The 16,985-nt window shown below is 40.3% G+C and overlaps 1 protein-coding gene across 1 annotated transcript; it reads right to left on the reverse strand.

Moving 5' to 3' along the window:
* Nucleotides 1–5,769: 5,769 nt before the first annotated feature.
* Nucleotides 5,770–12,602, reverse strand: C8H9orf40 (chromosome 8 C9orf40 homolog). The gene is made up of 2 exons (XM_002689652.6): nt 11,837–12,602; nt 5,770–6,345 (listed from the first exon to the last, which is right to left on the reverse strand). Exons 1-2 carry the CDS (start codon nt 12,263–12,265, stop codon nt 6,187–6,189), a joined length of 588 nt encoding a protein of 195 aa, XP_002689698.1. The 5' UTR covers nt 12,266–12,602; the 3' UTR covers nt 5,770–6,186.
* Between the last annotated feature and the right edge of the window lie 4,383 nt (nt 12,603–16,985).

Genomic DNA, 16,985 nt, shown 5'->3' on the forward strand with positions numbered 1-16,985 from the left:
TTGGAAACAATTCTACAGTTCGATAGAGGACTGGTGAATAAATACTGATGCAGTTACCTGAGGGACAACCATCTAGACAGATGCAGACAGATCTCAACCAAAATATTTTGCTCATGTTCATTTTTTTTGTAAACTATTTTTTCTGCAGTTTAACCCATTACTCATTTATTAGAATCATAGTTTCATAATAAATTTGTATGAATTATATATATATATTATATATAGAAAAGAAATTCCATGTCTACCTGCCCATTAGTGCACAAATAAAAACAACAGAACAAATCAGAGATTAATGAGAGTTTCACTTTCAGGGGTGAGAATAAAGTAGGAAAAACAAGGGAATGAGAGTAGGGTAAAAGATGTAGTGGGAACGACTTCTCTGATTATACATTTTTATATAGTTCTGACTTGTAGAACTATGTAGATGTTTTACAAACTTATAAAATTAAAAGAACAAAGATGTAAAGTCAAAACAGAAACAATTGAACCCAACTATATTACAAACAAATAACATAACTCTCACTTTTGAAGAGAGGGATGGGAAATAAGAACCTACTGAAGTAACTTTGGAAAACAGTATTTTAATTGAATATCCAAAGACCAAAGACAAAAAGAAGTGTATTTTAATCTAATTAGCCTCCCTGCTTTTTACAGAAGTATGGGTTAACAATTTAGATTATGTTATATATATAAATTTGAGGCAAGAATTGAGTAAATAATTATGCTCTGGATAAACAGCCCAGTTTTCTCACAATTGGAGAAGAGTTAACAAATAAGGAAAAAGGGGAAGATAAAAATGAACCCTGCCATATTGCATCAATATGAACTCATGTGCTCAGATGCTCAGTCCTATCTGATTCTTTGTGACTACATGGACTGTAGTCCACCAGGCTCCTCTGTCTGTGGAATTTTCCAAGCAAGAATACTGAAGTGGGGTACCATTTCCTCCAGACAGGGATCTTACCAACTCAGGGATCGAACCCTCATCTCTAATACCTCTTGCACACTGGCAGGTGGATTCTTTATCACTAGTGAAACCTGGGAGGTGCCATACGAATTCATGCGTTTTTAAATATTTTTAAAATCCATTAAAAAAAGATGTACAGGATTCCTTGATGGTTCAGTGGTTTAGGACTCGGTGCTAGCATTGCAGGGTTCAATCCCTGGTCAGGGAACTAGGATCGTGCAAGCTGTACAGCCAAAAATAAAAAATATTTATACAGATATAGACACAATATTCAGATATAGAAATACATAGTTGTGTACACAAATATATTTTATTGTTCTGTCAGCTGAGAGGACCTAGAAAGCAACGATACCCAATACCAACGAGTATATCTTGCACTGAGTTCTTCATTTCTAAATACCTTTCTCTAATAAAGAAGTCAGGGATTTTTGGAGAAATAATTTCAGGACTAGGGTAGAGAATTTACAAGAGAAACATCTGTGGCAGACGTCTTGTGTGAGAAGATAAGGAAGTGCTAAAAAATGATGGGGTCTCTATTAGCTTTCTATTGCTGCCTAATAAAATTATCACAAACTAAGAAGTCTAGAAAAACAAACCTCTTCAATTAACTCAGGGGTGGGTGCCCAAAATCTGGGATCTAATGCCTGATGAGCTGATGCAATAATAGAAACAAATTGCACAATAAATGTGCTTTAATCATCCCCAAACCATCACCCCCAGACACAACCGTGGTCCGTGGAAAAATTGTCCTCTCCGAGAGTGGTCTCTGGTGCCCAAAATCTGGAACCACTGAATTAACTCACTTTTGTATGTCAGAAGTCCAGTTTGACATGTAATGTTCTCTGTTCAGAGTATCATTAAGCTGAAATCAAGATGTCAGCCAGGCTATGCTCCTTCTCAAAGTTCTTTGAAGAATCCACTTCCAAGTTCATTCACGTTTTTGGCTGAGTTTAGATCTTTGAGGTTGTAGGACTGAGGTCCCATTTTCTTTCTGGGTGGCCACAAGGACTTACCCACAGCCTCTGGTGATTGCTCTCAGGTTCTTACACATGGGCTCCCTCAATCTTCAAAGCCAGAGAATTACTCTCCTATTGAACCCCTACCAAGTTTGTAGCTCTCTGACTTCCTCTGTCTCTAACCTCTCTACTCATTTTTAAAGGGCTTGTGTGATTTATATCAGGCCCACCTAGTTCACCTCCCTATCTTAAGATCAACTGATTTGAGACCTTAGTAACATCTGCAAAGTAGTCACAGTAGTACCTAAATTAGTGTTTGATCAAATAAATGGATGTTACCACAGGGGCTGGGAATCTTGGGATCCATCTCTGCCTATCATGGGGTCATACAACCAACAAATATAAACTGTTACGATATTATTGTTTAGGTCTGTGGACTCCAGATAATAGCTGAAATTCTTTACAAGTGCCTTTCGTAGAGTGTTTACCTCAGTCAACTTTAGGTACTGATATCACTAATAGTTAACTACCAGAAAGATAATGAATACATGCACTTCAAGTACTGTAAAGGAAGAGAAATATGTATTTAGTGGCAATTACGGGTTCCCCACAATTACCATGTCATTTCACCTCAACTCTGTTCTTCTGAGGTAAGTATTAGTGTTCCCATTTTCTGAGGAGAAAAACAAGACTCAAATTGTTAAGTAACATAGTGATGCCACAGCTGGCACTGATTTCCATCCTTCACCTTGTAAGTGCAAAAGTGTTCTGCCAATATTAATCAGTATTCACACAATAAATAACAAAATACATTTTAAAAGGGGGAGAGCAAAAGAACCAACTTGAAGGGACTCTCAATGATTAAACCTGGGATTTGTGTAAGTAAATAATGATAGCAACAGATTATAACTCATAGGATAAAATATATACTCGTTAGTCTATATTGATATAATCAATTGACTATAGAAATGAGGATGAAAGGAAAGCTCTCCTTTACAGGAGAATTCCAATAAATATAGTAGAGATGATGGAAACAGAAAATTAACATTTGACATATACCAGAGAAATAAGTATTTCAGGCAAGAATCATCAAGCTTCTAAAACTTGTGTGCAGAATGAGAAATTTATATAGTTTCAAAAAAACTTTTCCAGAAATGAATTATTAATTAAAGGAGAAAACTGTAACTTTACAAGAAACATGGCAGACACCACCTTAACCAACTAATCAAAGTTACAATCACCGATGACACAAACTGACATCCAGTGCCTCCAACACTACTATGAAGTTCTTATCAAAAATGCATAATTATGGGAAATATCAGACAAATCAACAGAAATCAAGTGTCATCTGATGAAATAACTAACCAGTCCTCTTCAAAAAGTACCAAGGTCGTGAAAGGCAAAGACATTTTGAGAAATTGTGTAAAGAGGACTAAGGAGATATAACTAAACATATAATATGGATTGAATCCTGAGCCAGAAAAGGGATGTTAGTAAGACAGCAATGAAATCTGAATCTTCCCTTTAAGTTTTTGACATACATTCTTTAAAGAAGTTGTCTGATGTCACTCTTTCCATGTCCTCATAAAAGTATAATAGAATTATACTGATGTTAATTTCCTCATGTTCATAATCATACTGTGATAATGTAAGATACTACATTAGGGAATCTGAGTGAAGGGCATACAACTTAAAAAAAAGAAAAAACCTACTTTTTAATTTCCATTTCAATTTATCCACAAGGTTATTTTGCCAAGTTACCTGAGGCGACCAATTTTTTTTTTTAAAGGACAAAATTATTTCAAATCTCTCTATATATGTAAACACACACATACATACCTTGTATGTGTATATTATACATATTTTATGTATTAATATATATGTATAAATTTTATTACATTTTACTAAAATACATATACACCTACATAAAATACTAAAACTTTTAACATAATAACAACAAGTATTTTCCCTGAATCTTTACCTTATGGTTTTAATGCTTTTTGACATATCCTTGAAAAAGATATCCAAGCTACTCTGCATCTTCACTCAGACACTGCAATGTGGCATCCTATGAAATTTTTTGTCAAAGTAAACATCTCTTATTGCTCATTTGGGAGACATCTTAGTCCTTATAGTCTTAGTTATTATATAATAAATATAATTAACTTAACACATTTCCAATGTCTATTGGATCTCTACAACAAACCTTTTGTATACACTTCTAAGGGAAATGGCCTAAAATTGCCAGCATGACCTTCCCAACAGATAAGAGCACACACTCATTCGTTCATGCAACTGTCTACTATGTGGCAGGCATTGTTCAGGCACTAAGAAGAGCAGTGCAAAAAAATGGACACCTTCCCAAAATAAAAGGGTACCTTACCCTCAGGATTAACTATAAAGCAGGAAGAAAGTTTCCCCTTTTCACTGACTTTAACTGCTACCCTCCACTCCACAGTTCCTTTGCTATTTCTTCAAATTCCAGCTCTTCTCCTTAAAATTCCTAGTAGCAATTTAAAGCGGAATGAAGTGCAACTATAAGAAGCACATTTATTCCAAATATTTTTTTTGTACCTTTAAGAATATTATGAGAATTAGACAAGATGATGCAGGTATTTAGTATATTGTTTCACAATAAATATAGTCTAAGATAGATATTATTTATTCTAATTTTACAAGCTGACACATCTGGGGCTTGGAGATGAAAAATAATTGTCCATGTGGATTCTCTAGGCAAGAATACTGGAGTGAGTTGCTATGCCCTCTCCCAGGGGATCTTCCCAACCAGGGATCAAACCCAGGTCTCCTGCATTGCAGGTAGATTCTTTACCATCTGAGCCAACAAGGAAGCCCAAATTAATATTACATAGGTAGAAAGCAGTAGAACAAGACTTTGAACCATACCTGACCCCAAAGACTTAGCTATACACGTGTGTCTTTTCTTCTAGAATATTCTTACTAATGTCAGCCCATATTTAAATGCTACAGTACACACTCCACAGTACACACTAGGATTTCTTTTTTTCTCAATGGCATCCTTCCTAAATTTTGGATCTAGTGTCATTAACAACAACAAAAACATACAAAGACAAGTCAGTCAATTACAAAGCCAACACTCTGGATACAGTACAAAAGTTAATTAACTTAATTACTGATACTAATATAACTGAAAACATAAATTGCTTAATTTCTTCAACAATGAAAGACTCATAACACAATTTAGTTGTAACAAAGCCATCAACAGAGCAAAATAAAAACAAAGCTAATTAAGAAGGCAGTGCTTCAGCTCATTAGTTATCTCCTTTAAACAGGAAAACCTACTATTAGTCTACTGGTTCTCAAACCAGTCTGCACATTTGAGAAATGGGAGGAAGAACGATTGGTGCTTAAAAAAAATAGTTATACCCAAGCCCACCTCAGAACAATTATATGAGAATCTCTCAAGAGTGGGGCCCATACAAAATCTTTGAAAGTTGTATAAGTGTTGATGACAACAAGTCTAGATAATAAGCAATAAACACCATGTCCTCAAAGCAATTCAAAATCAAGAAATAACAATAAAAACATAAAAAGAAATATAAAGTTCTTCTTATCCTAGGAAAGGAGGAGAAGGAATCACCTGCTCAATTCTCTTTGTTCTTCATCCATTACTGATGGCCTAAAGTCAAGTTTAACAAATATTAACTACTGGAAGTTATACAAACATGCTACCCAAACTGAAATTCTCACTACTTTACATTTAGAAAGCTCTTTTAAAACTATACTAGGTTTCAGAAAGAACCCCATTTTAAGTTTGCACAGATGTTTAAGTCAGCTATTTGTTCAACAAAAAAAGAGTCAATGAAGTGTATTAGAAAGTATTTTATTAATAAGTTATTATAAAACAATATTCATTTCATGTACACAAATTAATTTTTTGGTACAACAAGAGGAATATCTGAATGTTTCCCATCTATTTCTGTAACTGTCAAAATTACTTTTGTAAGACTGATATCTTCAAATTTAGAACCTACACATACATTTTTCTTAAGAATGCACACATAAGTACTTCCCCTACAACTGCACTATATCCTTGACAAATCCCCATTGGGAGGTACAGTAGTGACTGCAGCATTTATCTTTGAAACAACTTTTCCTCATTTTTCAGGTTTGGGAATGATATCACATCAAGTATGGAAAATAACTTTTTTCCTTAAGAATACATAAATTCACTTAGAGATGTCTCCACAAGTTGAGAAAAACCCACTTCTTTAGCTCCTTCTGTCAAGACTCCATATCAATCTCAGCCACTTCATTCTTGCCCTGCAGTGCTGTTTCTATCAGGTTGTCTTCGCTTACATCTTCAATGTCTGCCAGATCAATAGGTGGTAAAGGGTTCCTCCAGTACTGGAAGGTGTTATACTGCCAAAATTCTTCACTGAGCTTTAGTGAAAAGGAGAGAGATGAAAGCACATCAATGGTCTAGAAAAAGTTGAGGTTTTTCATGAAACCCATTTTTTGTTTTAAAACAAACTCACATAAGATTTTGCAGTCTTTAATTTTGCATCGTCAACAAATAAACTATTAATTCTGCCTAATCAAAGTACTTCATGGGCTCAAATCCATATTTTCATATTCATGAATTTGTGAAAGTATTTCTTGCTAGTAGTTTAAATTTAAAAGAATCTCCTCCAAGAGCTTCTCTTCCCAGAATTTCCTTCTATTTGTCAACCCAAAAATAATGCCTGAAGATGGTCTTAGAATTTTTTACCTTTCAATGAGGAAAACAATATAAAAAATACATAGACACATCTTAAAACTTACTTTTGGCCTCTGCCCTGAGGTTTGGAATTTTAATGGGTTGATTTTACATAGGCTAAAATATTTTGACAACCTTCTAAAAAATATTAGAATAAAAATATAGTAAATAACAAGAAAATCTGAAACTGATCATTTTATTAAACATACCATTTTGTTCAAGACATGACTTTTAACTCAATAAACCAAAACTGATAAATCCAAGTGAGTGCGAGTCCTTTAAAAATTCAACAGCTTATTCTTAAAGGCTATAAAACTGTTCCAAGTAACTATGAAGTTGATGTTTCAAAGAATTTCAAAATTGGCACAAAATTTCAAAAGCATCCCCTAAATATGTTGTGCATTGCTTATTGATTATATACAGATTTCCAAGGTGATCACTTTGAAGGTTAACACCTTTCCTCGACGGGTATCAATATATCTATATTTAGTATATTAAGTCGTGTCTGTACTTCAGGTTCATACTTGCTATAGCAGCAGTATACAACAGAAATATAACAGAAGCCACATATATAATTTAAAAATTTCTGGTACCTTCAGTTAAAAAAAAAAGAGTAAAAGAAACATGTGAAATCTATCTTAAAATTTTACTTGACCTAGTAGAGCCAAAAACACCATCATTTCAAGATACAGTCAATATTTTTAAAAATTAATGTGATGTTTTACATTTTTCTTGTCATAGTAAAAGTTTAAAATCTGCCAGGTATTTTACACATCCAGCACTATTCAGCGGAGAAGGCAATGGCACCCCACTCTAGTACTCTTGCCTGGAAAATCCCATGGACGGAGGAGCCTGTTAGGCTGCGATCCATGGGCTCGCTAAGAGTCGGACACGACTGAGCGACTTCACTTTCACTTTTCACTTTCATGCACTGGAGAAGGAAATGGCAACCCACTCCAGTGTTCTTGCCTGGAGAATCCCAGGGACAGGGGAGCCTGGTAGGCTGCCGTCTATGGGGTCGCACAGAGTCGGACACGACTGAAGTGACTTAGCATAGCATAGCATAGCATAGCACTATTCAGACTAGCCGCATTTCAATGCTCAGTAGGCACGTGTCGCTAGTTACTTAAATGGAGAGCACAGGACTTTTCAGTAAGTTCATTCAGTGCCTTAGACACTAAGGCTTAGCGAATTAAGAATCCCTTGGGAATTTCTTAACGCTGGGATAAAAATTTAATAACCCAAACGATGCCAAGAAAAATTTCATTTTAATAAGTCAACGGTTAAAAACAATGACCTATTTCTCTGTCTTTTGGAAAAAATCTATTTTCCAAATTACCTACTTATAAAACACAAATCAAAAAAGAGCCCTTAACAAGGTCAGTATAACCTACTAGCTAAGAGCACAAACTTTGCCCACAGGACAGGTCTGCATTTATGTGATAACTCCAACACCCATTAACTCTCATCTTGACTGAAGTCTATTTCATCACAGATAAAAAAAGACTCTTCGCTCTTGTGCGAATTACGGTCTAGCACTGTAACTGCCAAATATAGCTAGTTATTATATCCCAAGAAGCCGATGAACCTGTATCATTATAAACTAAAATCATGCCATTTCTGCTTTCTATTTTAAATATCAATTAATAACAGTAAAGGTCAGCACTGACAGAGTACTAAATCTGCATAAAGTGACTCTAACATGAGAAAATACATGAATACTCATTGAAGTAACACCTGGTTTTTAGTTCTCCAGTTAATACCTGAAACAACTCAATAAATACTCGAGATTCTAGGACAGAAAACAGGTACCATCATTCTGCCTAGATTTCATCCTTCGTATAGAAAGGACATATTTGAGGAAATTCTCCCTAAATGAAATCCCAAGGATAAAGATAGGGACTTAAGCTCTGAGAACAAGAGGAACAAGGAAGACATTTGCTGCAGGAACTGAAAAAGCTTTTTAACTTCTACATGTTTTTGCTATATCCTATTTTCCCTTGACTGTAAGACTCTTAACACAAAAATCATGCATCTTTGGTGGCAGTGGGGAAAAAAAGCTGAAGAAAATTAAGTTTGCACAAAGAAGCAGGTCAAGGAAAAGGACCAAAAAAAGGAACATGAGGGTTCCTGTGGAAAGAGAACAGGGGACTAGTCTTTATGAAGAAATCCCTCAAAACAGGCTTGTTCTCTGCTTCAGGCTTATAGTGAGTCCAGGAAGCAGAAAGCTTCTAGATGTAGTCACTGCTGTGGAAGATACAGGTTGCATCCAGGAGATTCTAAGCAGATGTCTGCTGTCAATTTACTAAAAAATTCCTTTGCCTACCTGCCATTTTCATTTCCCTTTTACCAATTTGTGGCATACTGCAGTCAGTATACTCTGGTAGGAAAGCCTAGGTATGGGTAGGGTAACAGAAACAGTCAAGTTCTCAGACTATACAGTACTTACCTCCATACCAAATAGGTCTGGATGACTATCATCCTAGCTTTTTGGTTTTTTTCAGGTTTTGCACATTGGTATGACATGATTTAACTGGAAATTGTAATTCTTTATTCTACTTTAAAACTAAGGGCTATCATTCAGTCTTAAGCTGACTTGAACATCTAAAAATAGTTTGAATTTAAAAGTCTAATTTAATTTCAAGAAAACCTGGGGTAGAAATGCTCATCATCATAATTATATCTAAAGGATAATTTCCGACGACCATGGAACAAGATCTTTCGAAACTACTCTATTTTATTGGCAAAGTATTTGATGTATAAGATATTTAGGACAATGGAGAAATGTGGGGCAGATGATATGATGTAGTGGTTGAAGAGAACTTGCTTAAGTCTCAGCTCTTCATTTACTTCTTCCACCTGCAAAGCTCCTGGTTCAACCCCTAAGTGCCAAAACACTGCCTGAATTCCTAAGATGAGACCAAAGCTGCCCAATAATACACAATGCCAGTCACAAACATTATTTAAAATTCTCTAATGGCCGTAATTGAGAGTCCCTTGGACTGCAAGGAGATCCAACCAGTCCATCCTAAAGGAAATCAATCCTGAATATTCATGAGAAGGGCTGATGCTGAAGCTGAAACTCCAAGACTTTGGTCACCTGATTCGAAGAACTGACATTTGCAAAGACCCTGATCCTGGGAAAGACTGAAGGCGAGAGAAGGGGATGACAGAGGATGAAATGGTTGGATGGCATTACCGACTCAATGGACATGAGTTTGAGTAAACTCTGGGAGTTAGTGATGGACAGAGAGGCCTGGCGTGCTGCAGTCCACGGGGTCGCAAAGAGTCGGACACGACTGAGAGACTGAACTGAACTGACTGAATGGCCATATTTTAAAAGTATATATTTTATTCAAGCCAGTATTTTCAAATGATTTCAATGTCCATTCAATATAAAATTTTTTGAAATCTTTGAAATCTAGTGTGTATTTTACACTTTGAGCACATTTCAGTTTGAACTAGTCACACCTCAGGTGTTATGTCATAATTCGAGCGGCTGCCACACCTAAGACAACAGATCTAGACATCTTAAGTGCCAATATGGGGCAGGCTCATTTCTCACGGAAGTGGAACTCTCCAAAGATCTTTATACATATGCCTGATGTTAAGAACCAGATTAATTTTCTGATCCTTTTTCATAGGATCAGACTTAACACTGCATTCAGTTCAGTTCAGTCGCTCAGTTGTGTCTGACTCTTTGCGACCCCATGAATTGCAGCATGCCAGGCGTTCCTGTCCATCACCAACTCCCAGAGTTCACTCAGACTCACGTCTCCCACATCCAAGGAGCGGTGGCTGCGCGGGCACAGGAGGGCCTAGAGGAGCTATCCCACGTTGAAGGTCAGGAAGGGCGGCGGTGAGGAGATACCCCTTGTCCAAGGTAAGGAGCAGCGGCTGCGCTTTGCCGGAGCTGCTGTGAAGAGACACCCCACGCCCAAGGTAAGAGAAACCCAAGTAAGACGGTAGGTGTTGCAAGAGGCCATCAGAGGGCAGACACACTGAAACCATACTCACAGGAAACTAGTCAATCTAAGCACACTAGGATCACAGCCTTGTCTAACTCAATGAAACTGAGCCATGCCCATGGGGCAACCCAAGATGGGCGGGCCATGGTGGAGAGATCTGACGGAATGTGGTCCACTGGAGAAGGGAATGGCAAACCACTTCAGTATTCTTGCCTTGAGAACCCCATGAACAGTATGAAAAGGCAAAATGATAGGATAGTGAAAGAGGAACTCCCCAGGTCAGTAGGTACCCACCATGCTACTGGAGATCAGTGGAGAAATAACTCCAGAAAGAATGAAAGGATGGAGCCAAAGCAAAAACAATACCTAGCTGTGAATGTGACTGGTGATAGAAGCAAGGTCCGATGCTGTAAAGAGCAATATTGCATAGGAACCTGGAATGTCAGGTCCATGAATCAAGGCCAATTAGAAGTGGTCAAACAAGAAATGGCAAGAGTGAATGTCGCCATTCTAGGAATCAGTGAACTAAAATGGACTGGAATGGGTGAATTTAACACTATGTTAAGAATGCCTTTTCCCCGAAATACAGAGGTCCTTCCTCTCAACCAAAAGAGCTGTGCCATCCCTTAAAGGACGTCAAACTGCTGGCTACTACATTGGTCACCCTCTTTAGAAAGAAATCGATCACGAATTCCAGAAAGCAATCATCGTTAGACCGAGGCAGACGCAATACACCTTTCTCTGAACTTTGTAGTGGAGCTTAACTTATCGCGGTTCACGGTCAACGTCTTCACCAGGCTCTCTCGTCTGTCATGGCCCATGCCCCTGCTTCCCTCTTGGACAGCACAAGTGCTGAAGGTGCAAGGCCACGTGTATAACTCACCCAACGGTCTGTTTCCCTCTAGTTTAGCTTAGTGCTCTCTGCCCGTCGTAACGAACCAAGACGCTGCCCAAGGCCGGCTCTAGGGCCCTTGGTGTGTTGCTTGCCGGGGTGGGGGTAGAAGGGGGGTTGTCAGTGTACATTCTTATGGGGAGGACCCCAGCTTTTCATCTTGAGCGGGAGTGTCGTGACAAACACGACTTTAGAGGGGGACGACAGGTTCCTTCCCGGGACGCGCAGTGCCGGGGAAAGGGTGACCCTTTCTCCCCGACCCCGGCCCCCGCCCCCGCCCCTCGTCGGAGCGCCCAGCCCACCACCAGCCCCTACCTGGCGCGGTGCGGCCCCCCAGTCTCCCCGCTGGGGCTGTGCGCGCCCCGCCCCATCGTCGCCACCGCCTCTCGGGGGCCGGACACCCCGGGGCTCCACCCCCGGCCCGCGGGGCCGTACGGGCGGCTGCAGCAGCTGCGACTCGCCGGTCTCCAGGCCGCGGCCCTCACGCTCCGCGCCGCCCTGGGCGCCGGTATCCCCGTCGTCGCGGCGCTTGCTGGGCGAAACCGAAGGCTCAGTCATAGCCCCCGCGTCGATTTTACGCTTTCGGGGCAGCTCGGGGAAGCCGAGGGGCCGCCCGGGATAAGAGGCCCCCGGCGGCGGGATCCAGAGCGGCGGCGGCGGCGGCTCTTCAGGAAAGTCGCAGAGCAGGAGCCGCTTCCAAGGCACGTGGAACGTCAGCGGCTCGGCCGCACGGCGCTTGGCCATGGGCCCCGAAGTCTCGGGCGGAGCCCGCCTGGCGCGGGAGGCCGAATGCGGATACCTGTGGGGGCGGAAGGCGAGGGCGGAGCGCGCAGCGCGCGAGGGAAGCCAAGGACCGAGTCAAGGCAAGGCTGCCGCTGGAAAGGGCGGAGGGGGCGGGGCAGCCGATCCGGCCCACCTCGCGCGCGCAGCCCTCGCCGCCGCCGCCGCAGCCGCCGCCGAGGTGCTGCCGGACGTTAGGGAGCAACCGCGAGGCGGCGGAGATTCGAACCTGCGCACAAATGTGCGCGGGCGCACTCGCGCAAGCCAAGCCGAGCCGGTGGTTGGTGAAGACTCGCGGAGCGAGCTCCCGAGCGCCCCCGCGGCCGGAAGTGCGCGCCCTGGGGCGAGGCGGGCTTATTAAAGGCCCAGTGGCCTTTCAGAGGTTTCAGAGTAGCTGTGTTGCTTTCCGATTGAAACTTGAAATGTTTGGCTTTTAAATTATGTGGGAAACGCAGCGTTCCTTGCTTGCTCTGCGCGGTGGTCAGAAGTGAGATTCCAAAGTCTTTCTTAGAGCAAAACTGTGTGTGTTGTCAAAGGACATGAGAGAATAACAACCTTATTTTTAATAGTTGATAAAAACAGTAACCAAGAAAAATGTAAAGAAGAAAATTATGTATAAGTGATTTAAAGGGAGAAACTACTGTGATCTTCTAGAGAAAAGTATGCAAGGAAAGTAATTGTTCCCTGATCAGTAATTAATTATCCCACGCCCCTACACATCAAGGCTGTTTTGAGAAGTTAGGAGTAACCAATTGTTTATTATAGAAATAGAATAAGTAAGGTAGTAAACAGTAGCTTTTCTGTTTGATCTTTGCATTTCCTCCCGTTTTCTCTCATCCCCAGTCCCCCTCCCCTCTGGCTGTTTGTTCTGTCTATCTATGACTGTTGGAGAAGGCAATGGCAACCCACTCCAGTACTCTTGCCTGGAGAATCCCAGGGACGGCGGAGCCTGGTGGGCTGCCTTCTCTGGGGTAGCACAGAGTCGGACACGACTGAAGCGCCTTAGCAGCAGCAGCAGCATGACTGTTTCTCTGTTACATTTGCTCATTTATTTTGTTTTTTAGATTCCACATATAAGTAAAATGATACCGTATTTATTTCTCTTATTTCACTTTGCAGAATAACCTTTAAATCCATCCATATTGTTGCAAAGGGCAAATTTCATTTTCTGGCAGAATAACTTGCCGTTTATTATATATATATATGGATATATCACAGTCTGTTTATTCATTCATTTTCGGTGGACACGTAGGTTGTTTTCAGTTTGGGGCTGCTGAGAACATTTATGTGTAAAGCTTTGAATGGACATAATATCTCATTTATTACATTGTAGTTTATCGCATTGGATTTCCCTAATGACTAATGATATTCAGGATTTTTTAAGTGCGCGCTTACTATCTGTATGTTTTCTTCGATAAAATACTCAAATTTTACCCAATTTTAAAATCCGGTCATTTGCTTTATTTTCCTTATTTCATATTTTTATGCATGTAATTTCATTCATGTTAAATACAGTATTCCACCATATGAATCCATTTCATTGTTGATAAGCATTTGAGTTTTTTTCAAATTTTTAAAGATAGTGTACTGTTAACTACAAACAAAGCTAGTGGAGGTGATGGAATTCCAGTGGAGCTATTCCAAATCCTGAAAGATGATGCTGTGAAAGTGCTGCACTCAATATGCCAGCAAATATGGAAAACTCAGCAGTGGCCACAGGATTGGAAAAGGTCAGTTTTCATTCAAATCCCAAAGAAAGACAATGCCAAAGAATGCCCAAACTACTGCACAATTGCACTCATCTCACACCTAGTAAAGTAATGCTCAAAATTCTCCAAGCCAGGCTTCACCAGTATGTAAACCGTGAACTTCCAGATGTTCAAGCTGGTTTTAGAAAAGGCGGAGGAACCAGAGATCAAATTGCCAACATCCGCTGGATCATGGAAAAAGGAAGAGAGTTCCAGAAAAACATCTTATTTCTGCTTTATTAACTATGCCAAAGCCTTTGACTGTGTGGATCACAGTCAACTGTGGAAAATTCTGAAAGAGATGGGAATACCAGACCACCTGACCTGCCTCTTGAGAAACCTATATGCAGGTCAGGAAGCAACAGTTTGAACTGGACATGCAACAACAGACTGGTTCCAAATAGGAAAAGGAGTTCATCAAGGCTGTATATTGTCACCCTGTTTATTTAACCTATATGCAGAGTACATCATGAGAAACGCTGGACTGGAAGAAGCACAAGCTGGAATCAAGATTGCCAGGAGAAATATCAAAACCTCAGATATGCAGATGATACCACCCTTATGGCAGAAAGTGAGGAGGAACTAAAAGCCTCTTGATGAAAGTTAAAGAGGAGAGTGGAAAAGTTGGCTTAGGGCTCAACATTCAGAAAATGAAGATCATGGCATCTGGTCCCATTACTTCATGGGAAATAGATGGGGAAACAGTGGAAAACAGTGTCAGACTTTATTTTTGGGGGCTCCAAAATCACTGCAGATGGTGATTGCAGCCATGAAATTAAAAGACGCTTACTCCTTGGAAGGAAAGTTATGACCAACCTAGATAGCATATTAAAAAGCAGACATTACTTTTCCAACAAAGGTCCATCTAGTCAAGGCTATGGTTTTTCCTGTGGTCATGTATGGATGTGAAAGTTGGACTGTGAGGAGAGCTGAGCGCTGAAGAATTGAAACTTTTGAACTGTGTTGTTGCAGAAGACTCTTGAGAGTCCCTTGGATTGCAAGGAGATCCAACCAGTCTATTCTGAAGGAGATGAGTCCTGGGTGTTCTTTGGAAGGACTGATGCTAAAGCTGAAACTCCAATACTTTGGCCACCTCATGTGAAGAGTTGACTCATTGGAAAAGACTCTGATGCTGGGAGGGATTTGGGGCAGGAGGAGAAGGGGACGACAGAGGATGAGATGGCTGGACGGCATCACCGACTCGATGGCCACGAGTTTGGATGAACTCCGGGAGTTCGTGATGGACAGGGAGGCCTGGCGTGCTGCGATTCATGGGGTCACAAAGAGTCGGACACGACTGAACCAAACTGAACTGAACATGTGTGTGTGCTCAGTCATGTCCAACTCTTAGATCCCTTAGACTACAGCCTGCCAGGCTCCTTTAGTCCATGGAATTTTCTGGGTAAGAATACTGGAGTGGGTTGCCATTTCTTCCTCCAGAGGATCTTTCTGACCCAGGGATCTAGCCCATGTCTCCGAGTCTCCTGCATTGGCAGGCAGATTCTTTGAGACATCGGGGAATCCCTGATATGAGCATGCTTCTTCATAATTTCTAAGGCGCATGTGCAAGAATGTCTCTGTATGCATGTTTAGTTGCACAGTCATGTCTGACTCTGTGCAATCCTATGGACTGTAGCCCGCCAGGGTTCTCTGTCCATGGGATTTCCCAGGAGAGAATACTGTAGTGGGTTGCCGTTTCCCCCTCCAGGAGATCTTCCTAAACTAGGGATCGAACCCAGGTCGCCCACGTCTCCTACATTGGCAGGCGGATTCTTTACCACTGAGCCGCCTGTCTCTACAGAATGGAATTCCTGAGTAGTACAGCGTTATGTTTAACTTCACCTGGACTAGCTTCCTAAAGTGCTTTTTACAAGCTTATTCTAGTACAAGTTAAGATGCCTTTTTTGGCACATCCTCACCAGTAAACTTAGTATGGGCCTACCTGAGCAGTGTGGTACATCTCATTGTGGCCTGTTTGTATTTCCCCAGTGAAACTGGGCATTTTTTTACATAGTTCATGAGCCATTCCTGGAGCAGTAATTCTGGCTCTTTACTCTGCATGGTGTCTTGTTGAGAAGTTCTAAACGTAAATGTGGTCTACATTATCAGTCTTTTCTTTCATTGTTTATAGTTTATGCTTCTTTTTTGTCTTAAGGCGTAGGCCTTTTCACCATCACCTCTGCTTCAAGACCACTCTGCCTGATCCCAGCCAGCCTCTGCTTGGCCCAACTTGGATCTGTAGCTTTTTGTGAAAGGATTGTTAAATTCTTTGCAGCTTTAAAAAGCTGATATGGTTGTTTTTTTCTAACTGATTTGGAAGAGCTTCTTTTATATTCTGGAAAGCAATTTTCTTATGAGTAGTAGCTGTTGTAAATATTATAAATATTTCCTCCCAGTATGTCTTGTATTTTTACTGCCTGATATCTTAATTTTAACAGTCAAGTTTATCAATGTTTTGTTTTCTGGTTTACACATACTACTTGTTAAAAAGTCCTTTCCTGTTCCAAGTTCTAGACATTGTATGGTTTTATATTTTTGCTTCCATATTTAAATCTTTCATCCATGTGGAACTGATTTGTGTGTATACAGCAGTCAACACATATGGAAATCACATTTACTTGTCCACTGTGTGCTTTCACATATTCACATAGAGGCATACATCAGAGATATTGCAGATACCACTGCAATAAAGCTAATATCACAATAAAGTGAGTCACAAATATTTTGGTTTCCTAGGGCATATGAATGTTATGTTTACACTGTACTGTCATCTATTAAATGTCTTTTAAAACGTGCATACCTTAAAATCAGTGTTTACAGATCACCACAGCAAAATACAATAATAATGAAAAATTTGAATTACTGCAAGAATTATCAAAATGACACAAAGACATGAAGTGAGTAAATACTGTCGGAAAAGTGATGCTGACAGACTT

This window comes from Bos taurus, chromosome 8, assembly GCF_002263795.3.
Source record: "Bos taurus isolate L1 Dominette 01449 registration number 42190680 breed Hereford chromosome 8, ARS-UCD2.0, whole genome shotgun sequence".
In the NCBI taxonomy this organism is placed as follows: domain Eukaryota; kingdom Metazoa; phylum Chordata; class Mammalia; order Artiodactyla; family Bovidae; genus Bos; species Bos taurus.

What these genes read in the sequence shown, in the direction of transcription:
- C8H9orf40 (XM_002689652.6), bottom strand. Translation starts at nt 12,265, where the DNA reads ATGGCCAAGCGCCGTGCGGCCGAGCCGCTGACGTTCCACGTGCCTTGG. An exon ending in GGGGGGCCGCACCGCGCCAG is followed by an intron (nt 6,346 to 11,836) that starts GTAGGGGCTGGT and finishes TTTTCACTAAAG; the next exon opens with CTCAGTGAAGAATTTTGGCA.